Raw genomic sequence first — 16,858 nt, 5'->3', positions numbered from 1 at the left:
TACGGGTCCAGTGCGGATTTGGAACTTCGCACACACCATTGAATTCCTCCGCAGTTTTCGCCGTAAAACTCGTGGTAAATACCAAATGTAATTTCGTACATAAATTCCGAACACTCAGGGCGATTATCTTTCAAAGATCGGATTATCCTTACGTATTCTGAAGGTATACAGTTTCATTCAGACGTGTTCATCCGTCCAAGACAGATGGTCGATTGGCAAAGTTTCTTTGTCCCTGGAGGTGTCTCGTTTACAGTAATTGGGTTCGCATCAAAGGCGCGCGACTGAGATGGGGAGGTAATGTAATCCCTAGGGGAAAATATTCGACACATACTTCCGTACCAAGATAAGGATGATAAAGTGCTAATAAGTCGAAATCAAAAGGTTGTTTTGGAAAAAGCTCTTTAACACGTCTTTTATTGAATGTAGGTAGAGTCGAACAAACTGAATCAGGTTCAGAGAACCTTTGTACTACTAATGTCATGATGATAACCCATAGTTTTGCTAAAGGAATCTTAGAGAAATTGATTATTTAAAGAATTGGTTAGATCAATTTACTAGAATCGTTATTTCCTAGTAGCAAAATTTTCAATTTTAATTGCCACAGAAACATAGGTAGGTATGTTTAATGTTTATATAGAAAAAAACTTAAGAAAATAAAACTTAGACGAAACATAGACATGTTTAGGTTAAGTTAACTTTGTATCGGCCCGAAGAGCGAAAAGCACACAGAAATAGCAAAGAAGTAGAGTAGAGCTCCGCGGAGCTCCATAGACACTGTTTTAGTGTCGATAAACTGGGGGAAAACGATTGTGTGAAAAAACAAAGCATTTTGAGGAAATTCATTCATCAGGCCTACGCGTCTGTTCCAGACGAATTTTGGCATGTTGAGGTAATTACGCTAAAAGTAAATAATGATTTTGGGAAAAGGATCTAGCCAGCCAAATAAAGTGCTTTCTGTATCTCTATTCACGGTAACCCATTTTAGATCGGTCAGTATGGGAGTCTGAAACTAAGACATACGAAGATCTGTTCTTAGGAAGCATGTCATCGATTTTAATATCAAGAAAAACTGCATTAATATTTTAAAAAAAACTTGTACCTACTCAACTCGGGAATCGAACCCGGAACGTTTTGAAAAATAAAATTTACATTATTAAAGAATATGAAAACAATACATTTTATTCATTCTAGATATCGTGTTTCATAGTCACTACAAGTGACAAAACGACAGGTCGTGTTTATTAGACATAGAATTAATCATACTCACTCCTACGAGATAAGTCTATAAAAGTTAATACGCTGGGTCTAGTTTTCTTTTAGATCTATAAAAATAGGTATTCAAATCGAGTGGTTAAGTCAAGCTGGCGCCCTGTTATACCGGGCGCCCCGGACAGCCCCCCGGTCCCCCCTAAAGCCAGCACTGTACCTGGGACCTGTCTAATTCTTAGCTCACAACAACTATAGAAGTACTGTTCAAGCACTAATTGTAGCTTGGGGCACGTTTAGTTGGTCTTTGAGCTTAATTAGCCTAAGTTCTGTGAACAAGACTTGAAGTTTGTTAACCTAAGCTTACACGATCAAAGCCGTAATGGCCTAGTGGTTTGATCTATGGCATCTCATGCTGAGGATATGGGTTGAAACCCGGCTAGCACCTCTAAATTAGTTGAAAAATACAATTTTGCAAATTTGCCACGAGCTTTCATCATCATCATCATGTCAGCCGAAAGACGTCCACTGCTGGACATAGGCCTCCCCAAGGCTTTGCGATGAAGGAAAACATCGTGAGGAAACCTGCACAAACCTGCGAAGCAGTTGAATGGTGTGTGTGAAGTTTCCAATCCAAGGGCCCGCATGGGAACTACGGTCCAAGCCCTTTTATTTTGAGAGCAGGCATGTGCCCAACAGGGGACTTATGTAGGTGTAGGCTGGGATGATGACACCATCTTATAGTCCGCGAGAACGTCCATGGCACTTGAGGCTATGAAATAATCTTCTTATAACCCCCGACACAAAAAGAGGGGTGCTATAAGTTTGACCTCAATGCCTGTCTGTCGGTGTGTCTGTTTTTTTATGTGAAAGCGAGCTTCCTCACGGTAGTTTAAGAACTAAGCTAAGCTAGCTAAGGCTATGTTTTTTTAATTAAAATCGGTTTAGCATTTTTTGAGATATCTAAGTTGGTTATAAAACCCAGCACTTCGGGTTAGTATCATTTCGTCTAAAAAAGCAGCTGGTTTAAGTAGCAACTGGTCTAAGTAGCAAGTGGTCTAAAAAGCAACTGGTCCTAACCTGTTTTTGTCGAAAACTTGAAAAAAAAATAGATAGGTTGATAGGTAGCGCCTCTGCCATGTGGAATAGGAGCTTCGCGAAGCGGAGCTCCGTCGACTTTGATTCAAAGAATTTTAGACCACTGATACTTAAACAAATTGCTACTAAGACCAGTTGCTAATCAGTCTCATATCGTAGCATGTAAAACCATAGTTCTTAACAAAGCTTTTTAAAAATCGGTTCAGCGAATTTCAAACCTTCCTAAACAGATTTTTGCTTAAACTTTTTTTTTTATTTCGACTGGATGGCAAACGAGCAAGTGGGTCTCCTGATGGTAAGAGATCACCACCGCCCATAAACATCTGCAACACCAGGGGTATTGCAGACGCGTTGCCAACCTAGACGCCTAAGATGGGATACCTCAAGTGCCAGTAATTTCACCGGCTGTCTTACTCTCCACGCCGAAACACAATAGTGCAAGCACTGCTACTTCACGGCAGGATTAGCGAGCAAGATGGTGGTAGCAATCCGGGCGGACCTTGCACAAGGTCCTACCACCTGCTAACTTATAATGACGCTCACATTAGTAGTTCCGCCACCACTAAGCGCTTTTTACACGTTTTAGCAAATGGCCAAGTACCAAGCGTAAGTTACTAAACTCGTGAGAACTACGCTTAGGAGTTAGCCAATTAAGTTGTCTGAATATTTTAGTAGGTCTCGGCTCTCGAACTAAATGAGGCTTTGCGCAGAACTTTACTGAATTCAATCTAAAACTTACACTAAAACTTACTTCTAGACGCCCTTCATTTAACGTAATGACTTACTTATTGAGTTATTTTGTGTTTTTTAACCGACGAGAAAAAACGGAGGTGGTTCTCAAGTCGAGCGGAGTCGGCGTATGACCACGCATAACTTTTTACAGAGTGGTCCGATTTTGATAATTCTTTTTTTATTGGAAAGCGTATACCCTGAGGGTGGTCCCATTTAAATTTGGAAAAAACATCTTACTTTAAGGGTAGGAAAACAGGGGATGACTAATTGACCAGGCATAACTTTTTACAGAGTCGTCCGATTTTGATGATTCTTTTTTTATTGGATAGGGTATTCCTTAAAGTTGGTACTGTATAAATTTGGAAAAAAATGTTAAATCCAACAGTGGGAAAAAATTATAAAATATGAACTTTTTAACAAAAAAATTAAACCGCCGATAAAACTGAAAAGCAAAAAATAACAACCCTTTTTTAAATGATTTATTGAATCAAGCGTTAAGTACTTTGCGGAGGTCCATATCAATGAACTAAAATAATTTCCTTGCTCACCCGCGACCTTACGATAGCTAAGCTTATGCAAAATATGCGTGTTCATGCAGTTCCTCCACCTCCACACTGTAAGAACACACACAAACCACACAAACCCATCTATCACCACCACCACACTACACTGACGCGTTTCGAACTTAACCAGAGCTCATCTTCAGAGTGACACAACCGTACACCATGCAACGCACCAAGGCATCCAAGGTGCTGCCTTCCATTTTGACCTTGACTTTGACATGGAATTAACCCAGCGCACGCCAATGCAAACCCTATCATTTTCAGTGGGACCGTTTTAAAACATTCCTTGTCTCCCCCAGAATACTGTCACCCATACGAGCCCTTCAAGTGTCCGGTGGATGGCAACTGCATCTCTATCCAGTACCTCTGCGACGGCGCGCCCGACTGCATCGACGGCTACGATGAGGACTCCAAGCTTTGCACTGCAGGTTAGTCAGAACCGATAACAAAAAATTTATTGCCACAGATAATAAGACAAGACTACACAAATAAAAAACACGTAAGCAGCACGTAAGCAGGTAACGATGGACTACACTAACTAACCATGCTTCTCCGTTAACACTAATGATGCAACAGACGTTTGTTTCTGTTTCCGCAACTGCAAAAATTCCGCGCTTTTATACATCCGTTTCCGCAATTTTTATAACGGAAATATAAACGGAAGTTTACGACGGTAAAGTGACAGTTGAGACTCTCAACTCTCACTCAGCGGCCAAATTACTTTTCATATAATATCACTTATCAAAAAGTTTGGAGATGCGGGGGATCGAACCCCGGGCCTTTCACATGCAAAGCGAACGCTCTACCACTGAGCTACATCCCCGCTTACTTCACTGGTTGAAATTAATGATTCACCGATAAACTATTTTTCATTACACTGGTCTTGCTCGTAAGCAGTGTCGTAAAGCATAATTATATTAGGTGTGGAACAATAGCCTGCCATCTGTGTAAATAAATATACAAGTACATATCACTTACCATTACTTAATTTTGAATATTAATACAATTTTAATTTAATCTAGGTTTGGTGTGTATTTGATATTTGATAAAAATATAATTGTAAAAAAAGGGTTTTTTTTCTTAGTAGGTACACCATCGTTTCTGCATCCATTTCCGTTTCCGTTTCTGCTAAAATTTACTATTTCCGTTTCTGGTTCCGCGTTCGTGGTCACCACTCAAGAACCTATCTCTCGCCTCTCATTTCTCAAATGAATATCTAAAGGTGTGGTACGCTGATAAAAAGAGCATTCACTCAAATGAATTAAAACAATAACTTTGCTCACCCGCGACCTTATGATATCATATATATTAGAGCATTTACTTGTAGCAGAACGTCGAGCATTCGTCGTTTTTAGGGTTCCGTAGGCAACTAGGATAGGAACCCTTATAGTTTCGCCATGTCTGTCTGTCTGTCCGTCCGCGGCTAAGCTCAGAGACCGTCAGCACTGGGAAGCTGTAATTTGGCATGGATATCCTTAGAAAAATATAATTATAACTATAAAATATAATTATAAAAGATTATTATAACTTGATTTTTTCGTAATGGCTACGGAACCGTATCTTGGGCGTGTCCGACATGCTTTTGGCCGATTTTAATGTGTCAAACTGAACAACGAACAGAGCGAAGCATAGAACCAAACATTGCGACGAACATTTACACAATCATTCTCGGGAATGCTCTAGTAAACGCTCGTCAAAAGTTTTATTATTCAAGATACATAATGTCGGACTGCTCGGCAAAAATTTCAAAAAAATTGAAGGCTCGCTAGAACGCTAGCTACACTCGCTAAAATAATCCTAGTTACTTTATGAGCTTTTCTGTAATGTAACATTCACTAGAATTCTCATAAACGAATGCTCAAGTTTGTCGACACCTTGAGGTAAACATTCTGGCCAACAACGAAAATCACAACGCACTGCCAAAAGCTTCTGAAAGGGCTTTAACATTCAAATACCCATAAGCTCCACGTTAGCGAGTAATTGCCGTTCAACATTCCATATTTCCCTTGAAAGCCCAGGTCAAGTTAATTAATGGAATGTTAAATATTTACGAATTGCTTCCCCGAATTCGGGTCACAATTAAAGCAAATTGTGCTCCCACGAGGACGGCGATTAAACTCATCGGCTGTAACTCGTACGTCATTTATTTATGAACCCAGCTTTCTACTAATATACTTCGTGTTACAAAAATACCCGTAAAGCGGAAAGGGGGTTAAATAATCCCTTGTAAAGTAATACATTTACAATATTTGAAAACCGTAGTATTATTACTGTACCCTCGTAAGACTCAACGTCCTAATTTTAGGACTACAAACTGTATTCGTTCCGACCCAAAAGTGAACCTGCACATTAATCAAATATCGTCTAGAGTTTCTGAAATAAGGACACAATCCAAAGTTCTGGGGCGTTAGTATAAATGTCTTAAATGTAGCACGCTGGGTCGTTATTACACATGTCCTAAAAATGTCTTGGGCGTTCCGAGAGTATAGGTAACTTGCCGCCAAATAAAAATCATTCAATTTTCCGTTGATATGCAAACCTTATTTCAGTAAAAAGATATCGTAAACTGCTTCAACTTTGCCCTCTGGCCCCAACATTGCCTGAGTTGATTTAGAGTCGATAACTTAGCACTCTTATAGGTTTTAAACTTTTATCTACACGGGAATTATTATTACGGGGGGGATAAAAGTTTTAAAACCTAAAGGGTGCTAAGTTATCTACTCTAAATCGAATCAGGAAATGTTGGGGCCAGAGGGCAAAGTTGAAGCAGTTTACGGTACGCAGAATGTTTATGCTATCCGGTTGTATGACATGACAGCTTAGTAGGGTCGACAATATTTTCGCTTTTATAATTTATCATTATATTTACGCGTTATTTCGTAACACATTATAAATGCGAAAGTTCATGGATGACATGACAATAAAAAAAGTTGCATGAGATGTTAAGAATAGTAATTACTGTAGAGGCCGGGAAGTAGGGGGTTGCCGGCCAAGCAGATATAGGATAGGGAGGGATGCGAGGCCGGCAATCCCACGTTCCGGCCGAGGCTTGTATAGTGATTTTCTGAAACATGACATGAAATAAAATAAAAAAACAAGAAATAAAGCTGGCGGGACGCTAGTCTCGTCGCCCTGGTTGCTGACGCGGCGGCTGCAGGCGGTGGTGCTGGCGGCGGTGCCGCAGAGCTCGCGTTGAAACAAAAGACTGTCGCATTGGCGGCCAGCGGCCGGGAAAGGTTGTATGAAATCTCTTTGCAGGCCGCTATAGTGACCGCGCGTCGGCAGCCGAGCCGCAGCGCTTGCAGCGCGATACTTCTCGGCCTATTATTCGTAACACAACGTCAATATTTCATGTCATGTTTAAGAAAAAGCAATTAATTATAGAGAGAGAGAGAGACATTTATTTACACATATTCGATACACAGAAAAAACACGTTAGGATGAAATAATAATTAAAAAAACATCGAATAGTATAAATTGGGACCCACTCACTACTCAGCATAATGTTGCGGCAAGCCACAACGCTGTTTTTCAGTGGGACCCATTAAAACTAAACACATAAAATAAAGACACACTAGAAATAGAAATAGAATTATAGAAGTTCATTCATGAATGACACCTGAACACTTGCAAGTAGGTACGTCAAATCTTTCGGAGTGACAGTTACTTATCTTATAGTATAGGTACAATATTTAAATGCGGCGTCCGCGAAAAACAAAATGTACGTGGGATTAAATCAATAATTTATATTATTACAATCAAAATTTGATAATTATTAGCCTTCATTTAATGAAAGCTAATAATTAGCCTATTCGAAATATAAACATATTGTAACGCTTATTCAATTCAATTCAAATAATAATAAAATATGTTAATTAGATATCATTATAAACGTTCGTAATTAATATAAAAACAGGTCACGTACGTATTGATCATACCTGTCGTATATTACGTTGGGAACGGGTTACTTAGATTATGCTTTAATTGATACATTTATTTTAATAACGAATCGTTATAATTAATTGTTTACGGGGTGGGATTATTTATGTTAAATAGTGGCTCACCGATGTCCAATGTTCTTGTTTGTTTACATAATACTTAACTTTGCCCGCGGCTTCGAATGCGTAAACCTTGGTCAAGTAATTAAACTGAAATTCCAGAATTTCGCAAAAAATCCGTAGAACCTCCCTAAAATTTCATCAGGGCTTTCGTTATTGTTGCATAAAACTTACACGCGTCAAATTGCATATTTCTAATCCTAACACAGACACAGTACGTTTTGTTGACTGTAATCTAAACAACCTATATATACGTACCAAATTTCCGTTCCGTCCAGCGGAGACGATCTTGATCGGACCACCAAAATTTCAGACTGAAATGTATGGGATTGCGTACACTTACCCACTGCGTACGTACTCCACATTACTCTATCAGATAATTTTGTCATCGGACTTACTTAAGTAAGTTTCAGCTCAATCGGATACTAAGGAACGTCGAAAAATATTCTCAATTTTTTAAACCTCACTGACATAAATACAAATGTTGCCAGTTAAATAAAAGCTTATAAAACAGACGCACCGTCTCTGTCGCGCATTTGTTTACCTGGCATAATATATTCACTCCGTCTTGAGAGTAAGCTGCTTATAGGGTTGTCATTTTCACAAACACGATTGAAATAATTCCTACCTACTAATTCTATCCTACAGGTACTGTTAAAATAGCAATTCTTATACTTATGCGAGCTTTAACCCGCGGTATCGTTTCCGTGGAAAAATAGAACCCGGCCAAGTGATGTCGGACCATGATCAGATGGTTTCCGTAGCCGTTACTAAAAAAATACGACGTTAAAAAGTTTACCAGCAATAGAGCGTATCTCCGTATACTCCAAATCTCATTAATATACGTCTTGTAGTTTTGGAGTGAAATGCCTGTCTGAAGAGACAAGGCCGGTCATTTTGCTTACAGAACCCAAAGAATTGGTCAGTTCGAAAAAAAAAAAAATGTCCTGTCGACGATTTTTTTCTGAAACTGTAAACTATTCAGGATATATTCCATATGAAACAGTTGGGAAATGCTTCAGAGAAAAATTAGAGAACTATATTAGCCATATAGCCGCCTCGCATTTTAATTAGCTCGCGAGACATTTTTATTCCAGAAGCCGTATTCTCTAACGCGCTAAAGTACCATCCACCATCTTTCTAACCTCGACACCGCGTGACAGAAGGAAGTAGCGAAAACGATTTTGATTCCAACTGTGCTAGACAATAAGGCCTCTGAAGGGCTACTACGAAATTCTAAAATCGAAGTTCGTGTCATTCCGTCCCTTTCACTCTCGTATTAAATATTATAAGAGTCAGCGGGACGGCAAGATACGAATTTCGAATTTTGCACTTCGTACTACACAAGGCCTGTTCTTTGTTCTTTTGTTTTGTTATAACAAAGTGTTGTTGTGTTTGGGATAAGTTCGCCTTTGTACTCTTTTTGTTTTGTTGTTTTCTTTTCGTGTTTTATGTACAAGAAAGTATTTACATACATAATAACGTTTTGACTTTGTATTCTAGACAGCCCTAAGCATTTAATACGTTCTGAAAGCTTCCAGCCTAGCGTGGCAGGTCCCTCGACGGCAATGTTATTTCCTGACAGCTTACGGCTCGGAATCGTTCGTGTACCTGTCTTGTATGAGGTTCGTTAGCGTTAGGATTATCGTTTTTTAGATATATTTAGTTACGTAAATAAATACCCCGTGACGGGTGAGTGCTTGTGGTAGAGATGAGATAAAATGAACTGAAACAATTACTTTGCTCACCCGCGACTATGATAGCTACGTTTATGCAAGAAATGTGTATGCAGTTCCTCCACCTCCACAATGTAAGAACCGCGTAAGAACACACAAAAATCACACCCATCTATCACCACCCCACGCTACACTGACGCGTTTAGAACTCAACACACTTACAAACTTTCGCATTTATAATATCAGTGGGCTAAGAAGAAAATAAAAAAAGGTGAGACGTTACTCAACTTTGCGAACCCCACCGATACCGTTAACTCTATAATACTGCCTGTTTCTCTCCAGAAATATTATCTTAAGGGGTGCCAAAACATCCGCTCAATTCCGGATCCGGACATTCTAATGCTAATTCTTCCTAACTTAACTTGGCTGTTGACAACCCTGAATATTGATGAGCTCTAATCAGGCCCTATACTACGAAGTGCAAAATTCAAAACTCGTGTCTTGCCCTCCCACTGGCGCTTATATTATTTAATACGAGAGTGAGAGGGACGGTACGATACGAACTTGACTAGGACTTTTCTAATCTGGTAGTAGCCGCCCAGATGTTCTCTGAAATATGCGGAGACGCTCGGGATTTGAATACTTACGTGGGCGGGAGCTCTGTGAAGATGTTCTCGGTTTTCGGAATAATTATGAAATAATCTTCTTATATTTCAGTACTTACAGTTTTACAGTTCTCCATGCTAACTAATAACATGTTACAGACATTACGAGACTTACGTACAACAAAAACCGAAGAAAAGGTTTTTTTTTTACGAAATGCATGTCAATTGCCAATACAATGTCTGTGTACTTATTAAATTTCATTAAAATCGAATAATGCCGGCTTCATTTTATTCAACATTCCAGTAAGATGCAAACAAAGTAGCGAGTAACAGCTAGCGCTCAAAATCTAAGAGTAAGACTTGTCGGTGCGGTTCTCTCCTGTTAGTTTTTCTACAGGTTATCTTATACGATATAGACATAAGTCTTTAGATTTAGTTAGAGCTAATAATCATTTCAATAATGGTTTTTTCAGCAAAACGGCCACCTGTAGAGGAGACGGCATCGTTCCTACAGTCTCTCCTCGCATCTCACGGACCAAACTACCTCGAGAAGCTGTTTGGGAGCAAGGCGAGAGATGCTCTTGAACCGCTAGGTGGCGTTGAGAAGGTCGCCATTGCCCTATCTGGTGAGTCAGTCCCTACTATCAGCTGTTAAGTATGATGCGGTAGTCTTTGCAGACGTTCTCGTTCATGACCCTAAATAACTGAAGAAGTTATCGAGAAAAAGACAAAGGGCATGCTCAAGCCTCGGTGGCGTTCAGAAGGTCGCCATTGCACTATCTGGAGAATCAGTCTCTATCATCAACTGTTAACTGCCAACAAACTACTATGCAGTTTAGCAGAGGTATATAGACTTGTACTTCTTTTGTTTTTTATTTTCATGAGTAAATAAATAATTCATAAAAAAGTATGACGCGGTAGTCTTTGCAGGCATTCATGGCCCTGAGTAACTCAAAAAGTTATAGAGAACAAGACAAAGGGCACGCTCACTTTAGGTGACGTTGAGAAGGTCACTTGCACTATCTGGTCAGGCTCTGTCTGAGAGCCTCAGTAACATTACTTAGGCTTTAGTTAAGTACTTAGATGCTCCGGTCTGTTGTATTTATTTTCAGTTTTTGTCAAACTACATATTATATTCCTAGCGTGTTTCATATCTATTCCCTTTTCGATCCTTGCTCACGCAATCTACTGAGTCTAGAACATACTTGGAAAATAATAAATATATAGCATTTCTTTCGATTTCTTTGAATACACAAATACAAAGCACGAAATGTGACCATTAAAATTAATTATGGAAACATTTACATTTCCATTTTCAGCGCAAGCCTTCATCAATATTTAATGTAAACATGTAAATTAACAAAATTACCAATCAAGATTGCGACGCCAGTGTAATGCATAAACATAACCTGGAAATTGATAAGATTTACTAAGTGGCGCCCAAAATGGTACTCCGAGTACTCAGAACCTAATGTGGGTAGAGTTAAATTATGTACAGATGTAGACTAGTGCATAAGACCTTATATCGCTGGGTGTGAAGTAGGAGGTGGGAGAAGCACGAATCGATCGCAGCGCGCGCCGTGGCCAAATAAGGAACTTTCTGCGGACCAACTGTCACTAATTAATAGTGAAATTAATGTATCCGGTGCATTATTAAGCAAAAATAAATAAATATGCGTCACGAAACCTGCTGCGTAGTTAACTGTAAGAACGAATGGTAAAAATAGTAATCGTGGTGACAGTCATGAGAAAGTCCGTATACTACCTACTACTACAACTACTACCTGAAATTAATTGATTGTGCAATTTTAGACGGGAAATAAGAAAGGTCAACGTTATTATCGACACTATAGTCAGTCATCAGGTCATAGTGTCAGTCTGAAGACCTGACACTGTCAGCATTATGCTGATGCCCGAACCATTTGCCGCAATTTAATGGGTCGAGTAGCATGCGGGGATACTTTTAGGTTAAGGCGGGATTTTTATAAAAGTTCATTAACCCCCACATTAGAAAGCAGGTCTCACGAACTTTTATAGAACCCGCATATAGTTAGTAAGTTAACTTAATTTTTAGAGTAGGTACCCTTCTTGTGTAATATGCATTATATACCTACCTAATTGTTGGCAATAAACGCATTTTCTTTCTTTCTTTCTTTATAGTTTTACATTATCGCGTAGAGTATATAATATATATGTAAATTACGATATTTCATTGAATTTATTTGTTTGTTTACTTACCTTCTCCTTCTTCTTATCTTCGTAGTGACAGCCAGCCATTTGACATTTAAAAGTCCGCCGTAATCGTAACCGCTAGTTGGCGCTGTCATCGCGCACCCAGCAAATACATTACATCTGCACTACTGATTTGCCAGAGGAAACTTTCCGAAATTGCGGAATTTTTCATATACGAAAATTTCGGAAACTTCTCACAATTTTATATGGGGATTGAAGCTTTCCGTTTATTTAAATTTCCTATATTTCGTAAGAAAATTTCCAGAAATTCTCGACAACTTTTCCAACTTTTTGGAAACTTTTAGCAACTTGCACATCTGTAATCGGCACATAATATCGTGAACGTAAAAATATATGAATTCTCTGATGTTGAATGTAATCCAAGATGATGGCTCAGCCGTATCTAATATTATCCTAAGGTTATTTGTCATTTCTCAAATTTCCAATTCATTCCGTTTTCTTTGATGTACGAAATTTATTCATTCATTCATTGAAGTGAATGAATAACTTATTTTCGGGCAACCCTACCTTAGAAACTTTGTATACGAAAGTTTTCTCCTTATGGAATTAAATTTTCTGCATTATTACTTTTACTGAGAACTCCTACAATCTATTAAAACTTATTAAAATAACGTTTCCAGAGTCACAGACGATTGAAGATTTCGGCGCGGCTTTGCATCTCATGCGATCAGACCTGGAACACCTCCGTTCCGTCTTCATGGCAGTGGAGAACGGCGACCTTGGTATGCTGAAGTCCCTCGGCATCAAAGACTCCGAGCTCGGCGACGTCAAGTTCTTCCTGGAGAAGCTGGTAAACACCGGTTTCCTCGATTGAATAGCACCGGAGTCTGCCTCTGATTACTCAAACTACCATGTCGTCCAATTTGCCCCCATCAGCTCTTCATTCTACAGCTACCTTCCGTACGACCCCACTAAATATAGGAGGAAGTAATTCTTCTTACTCTTGTGAGATTGGTGTGATATGAATGAGGTTTCGAACAGTTCAAGACGCTTGTCGGACGTCGGATGCGACTTCTACAACCGGCCACGTAGTCACGTATCCGGCACCGATGACCGATCAACGCTTCTAGCTTTAGATAGTTGAGATGGCAATTTATTTCGTTAACGTCTTAGGGATACTTAGGTATATTTTTATAATGTAGTTTGGTTAGGTTTTAAACCTACGAGTCCATTATTTTTTACCAAAAACTAGAGAAGACGCGACAGACCGTTGCGTTTGGTGCTCGCGTCCCCCCGTCGAGTGCTAACCACTAAAATTTGCAAGTGACACTGAGATTTCAACGTCTTTGATTGTTGCATTTTAGATTTTAACTGGAGGCACTTGTACGGTGACACGGCACGGTTTGTCGCGGTCGTTTGGATGCTTGAGAACTGAATGTCGCCCCCCTGTAGTTGAATACCTAACCTTTCTACCTAAATGAGTCAGAGGCGACTCCGCAAATGCCAGCGTCCATTCTAAGCGAGATATAAAGCTAATCGACGGTCGATTAGATTCGAGTGATAATGCCCTTAGATTATATATTAAGAATCATTGAAAGAATGCATGCGCTTTATATCTGGCTTTTGGAAAAATTCAGATTAGGACCATGGATACATATATTATAACTTAGCGTGTAAAATACATATCATAAAATAAGTAGTGAATAAAGTACAATTATTTTAATATGATCGGTATTGTAGTGTTTATGAAACATTTTACTGTCTTACGTGTAGCTTAAGAAATTATGTAGAATTTTGGAATCATTGAAACATATCAATATTATCAAAGCATAAGGTGCTGCACCAACTGGAAACATATCAAAACTATGTGATTATATGATTAGATGTTAGAGTAAATATACGGTGTGTTATACTTATATTAGCCGACTACGGCAGGTTCTTTTATTGTACCAATATTAGAAATAATGTAGTTTAGGAAGTAATATACTTAGATCATCATTTACATTTTCTTCGACACATTTACCTTTATAGTCTATTAAGGTATTGTTTTGTACTTTAACAACGTTTCTATTCCTTAGCGTTAACTTTGTAAGTTATAAAACTTTTGTCAAATGCGGGCTAATAAGACAACGAATTATGGATAAAGAGATTCTTGTGGATAAGTAAATCAATCGAGATTGAGACATAAGGTAATCAAACAATGGAGGATTCGCTTGGTAAGTAAATTAAAAATGGCTACCAAAAAAATATAAACTTCAACTTTTGTAAAAAAAATATCCAAAACAAATATAATATCAACCCTCAGATTGTGGGTTACCTGTCCGAAACACTAAAAATGTTATTCCAGTTTTCATTTCGACAAAAGCTAGTCGATAAATACCTATTTTTTTTTCGTTGAAATCAAAAAAATATTTCAAATTCTTACTAATTGTTTCGGTTTTTTAATCATTTATTTTTCTCTCAATTTAATTCTGTCAATAACATCAGTAATCCCATGTAACTTTTTGTTTTTTTTAATCATTCTCCTTTCATTGATTGACATTGATTTTTCATTGGGTAAATAAGTAAAAGTCATTGACATCTGTGTACTAGACTGCATGTTTCTTACATCAAAACGGCGCACAGAAACAGTTCACAGCGTGGTTTTGTGAACAGTTCACTATAGTCTGTTGACGTCCGTGACAGCGGTGTCAATGTAATATTGATGATTGATGCGCCGCGCGTTTTGTTCCAAACAGCCATTCTAGTGCCGTAAGGTACATAGATGTCGATGGTAAAAGTTCTCGTACAAGTTGCCATATAAAATACAACAGTGGCGCCACCATTTGTGGGGTTCATTTATTTTTAATACAATTAAAAGAGGTAAAAGAGGCTATCCAAAAAAATATTTGTCTTTAAAATTCTGGTAGCCATCGTTTCAATACACTAAACAATGTCAGGAGACTAATTCATAATAACGAAATTATGTTTGTAAAAGTAGGTATGTAGTACAGAGACAAATACCAGCGCACATGTATGTTCAAATTTTCGAATTTTTGACCCATCAAAGTTAATTGAGGTTCCAGACGACGGCAGTTTAGTCCAATGGGCACACGATTTGTCACTGACAAATTACAGTTCGGCAGAGGAGCCTGTATTTGCCAGAAGTTGTATGAACATAGGCCCTTTCTAGTAATTTCCATCGCCAAATTAAAAAAAACTATAGAACATCTTGTAGAACCAATCTGTCTCCATTGCGAAGATTTCACACGAAGCCGAAGTTTTCTGATAGTCAACATGTCTCTAGATGGCGTTCTTTGACATTTGATTATAATCTAAAGCGATTACCATATTGTCGAGCCAACCGGTAGTGCACATTGTTAATGTGTGATTATATTAATATTAACCATCTTACTAATCAGTAATCACACTAATCACACTTGGCGGGACGATGTGGTATACCCCGTTTTATGTGGTTGATTGGCATGTGAACGAGGACGCCACTATATTTGTATTTCACTGGAAAATGTGAACGATCAATGTAGATGATAGTTTTAGCACGTTTTAGTTCCACTTTTGTCATCGTTCATCAAAAGCAGTACTTGATTAATTTTACTGTCCAAAGTCGGATGTCACAGCTATAACAAAAAAGACTTGATATTTTGACTGTCATAAAACCATAATTAATTCTCAGGGTATTCCAAATAACAAAACAATAAAAGTTACATTGCGCAAGTATACTTTAACGCCATCTCGTGTCGAGTAGAAGAACTACTTTACTGAACAAAATCGTGTAAAAACACGAAAGTATGTAACTTCAAGCACAAGTAAACTACTTAATGAAAAATGTATTTTACTACTATTACCTTGTGTTAGTGTCCCACTGCTGGGCAAAGGCCTCTCCTCTTTACCTCGACATCTCCCAGTTCGGCGCAATGTATCAAAGGTGCTTTGATAATACTAAGGAATGAGCCATATCTTATGCTACCGAAGCACTAGACAAATATGAATAATCTTGTCTATATGGCATGCCCTGAGAATAGGCTCAGTGTTAACTTCGTTATAGTAACCAACAACCTTAGTCTTAAAATAGCTAACAATAAGTTCTAAGATTAGCTAATAAGAGGTTTTGACTTTCACATAATAACTTGCATCAGATCTTAGTCTAAATTGTGCGGTTATACAAACGGCGATCTTTGAGCTCTGTTAGTTAGTTACGTGTTTTAAATAAGTATAAAATAAATGGCTTATTGTTCTTAAATGAGAAATAAATAATTATCTTGAATTCGAGTTTCATTTGGTAAAGTAATGAACTTTTTTGGAATGAGGGTTAGTTGGCGCTAGTTAGAGGGTTATTTGCGTCACGCTTGTGATTGTTCAAGTAACAAAATGAGCCAAATCACAAACAAGACGGTAACGTCAAACCGACCTCGACACTAACGCCATCTAGTGATATCCTGCCTGTCAATAAAACCCTCGAACAAGCAGAAAAGAATCATGGTCATTGATATCAACAAGGGTTTCCGTGTGAGGCTAGTTGGCGCTAGTGTCGTGAAATCTAACATTTGTGTCACATATGATTTAAATAACTAAATTAGATAATCGCGAGCAAGACTGACGTCACGATAATAACGACAACTAGATAATTCACTAGCAATAAAAGTCTCGACACAGTCAAGGTGATAGCTCACAGCTCTACAACTGGACACTAGATGGCGCTACTACGCTACATAAATGTTTTATAATTT

General features: G+C 38.4%; 1 protein-coding gene and 1 non-coding gene across 2 annotated transcripts in view; one reads left to right on the top strand and one right to left on the bottom strand.

The window, feature by feature from the left end:
- LOC141439288 (IDLSRF-like peptide) overlaps positions 1-16,395 on the top strand; it is a 29,432-nt gene extending 13,037 nt beyond the window's left edge. The window contains exons 2-4 of the mRNA XM_074103545.1: positions 3,899-4,027; positions 10,412-10,564; positions 12,812-16,395. Coding sequence (XP_073959646.1) covers positions 3,899-4,027; positions 10,412-10,564; positions 12,812-13,005 — 476 coding nt within the window. The 3' untranslated portion in view covers positions 13,006-16,395. The remainder of the gene's footprint in view (positions 1-3,898; positions 4,028-10,411; positions 10,565-12,811) is intronic.
- On the bottom strand, positions 4,351-4,422 carry TRNAA-UGC (transfer RNA alanine (anticodon UGC)). Its single transcript has one exon. It is a non-coding gene; the product is annotated as a tRNA-Ala (tRNA).
- Positions 16,396-16,858: the final 463 nt, after the last annotated feature.

The sequence above is a fragment of the Choristoneura fumiferana genome, chromosome 20 (genome assembly GCF_025370935.1).
Source record: "Choristoneura fumiferana chromosome 20, NRCan_CFum_1, whole genome shotgun sequence".
Lineage (NCBI taxonomy): Eukaryota > Metazoa > Arthropoda > Insecta > Lepidoptera > Tortricidae > Choristoneura > Choristoneura fumiferana.
The sequence above is the reverse complement of the archived record's forward strand: the minus strand, read 5'-3'. Positions and strand labels throughout refer to the sequence as shown.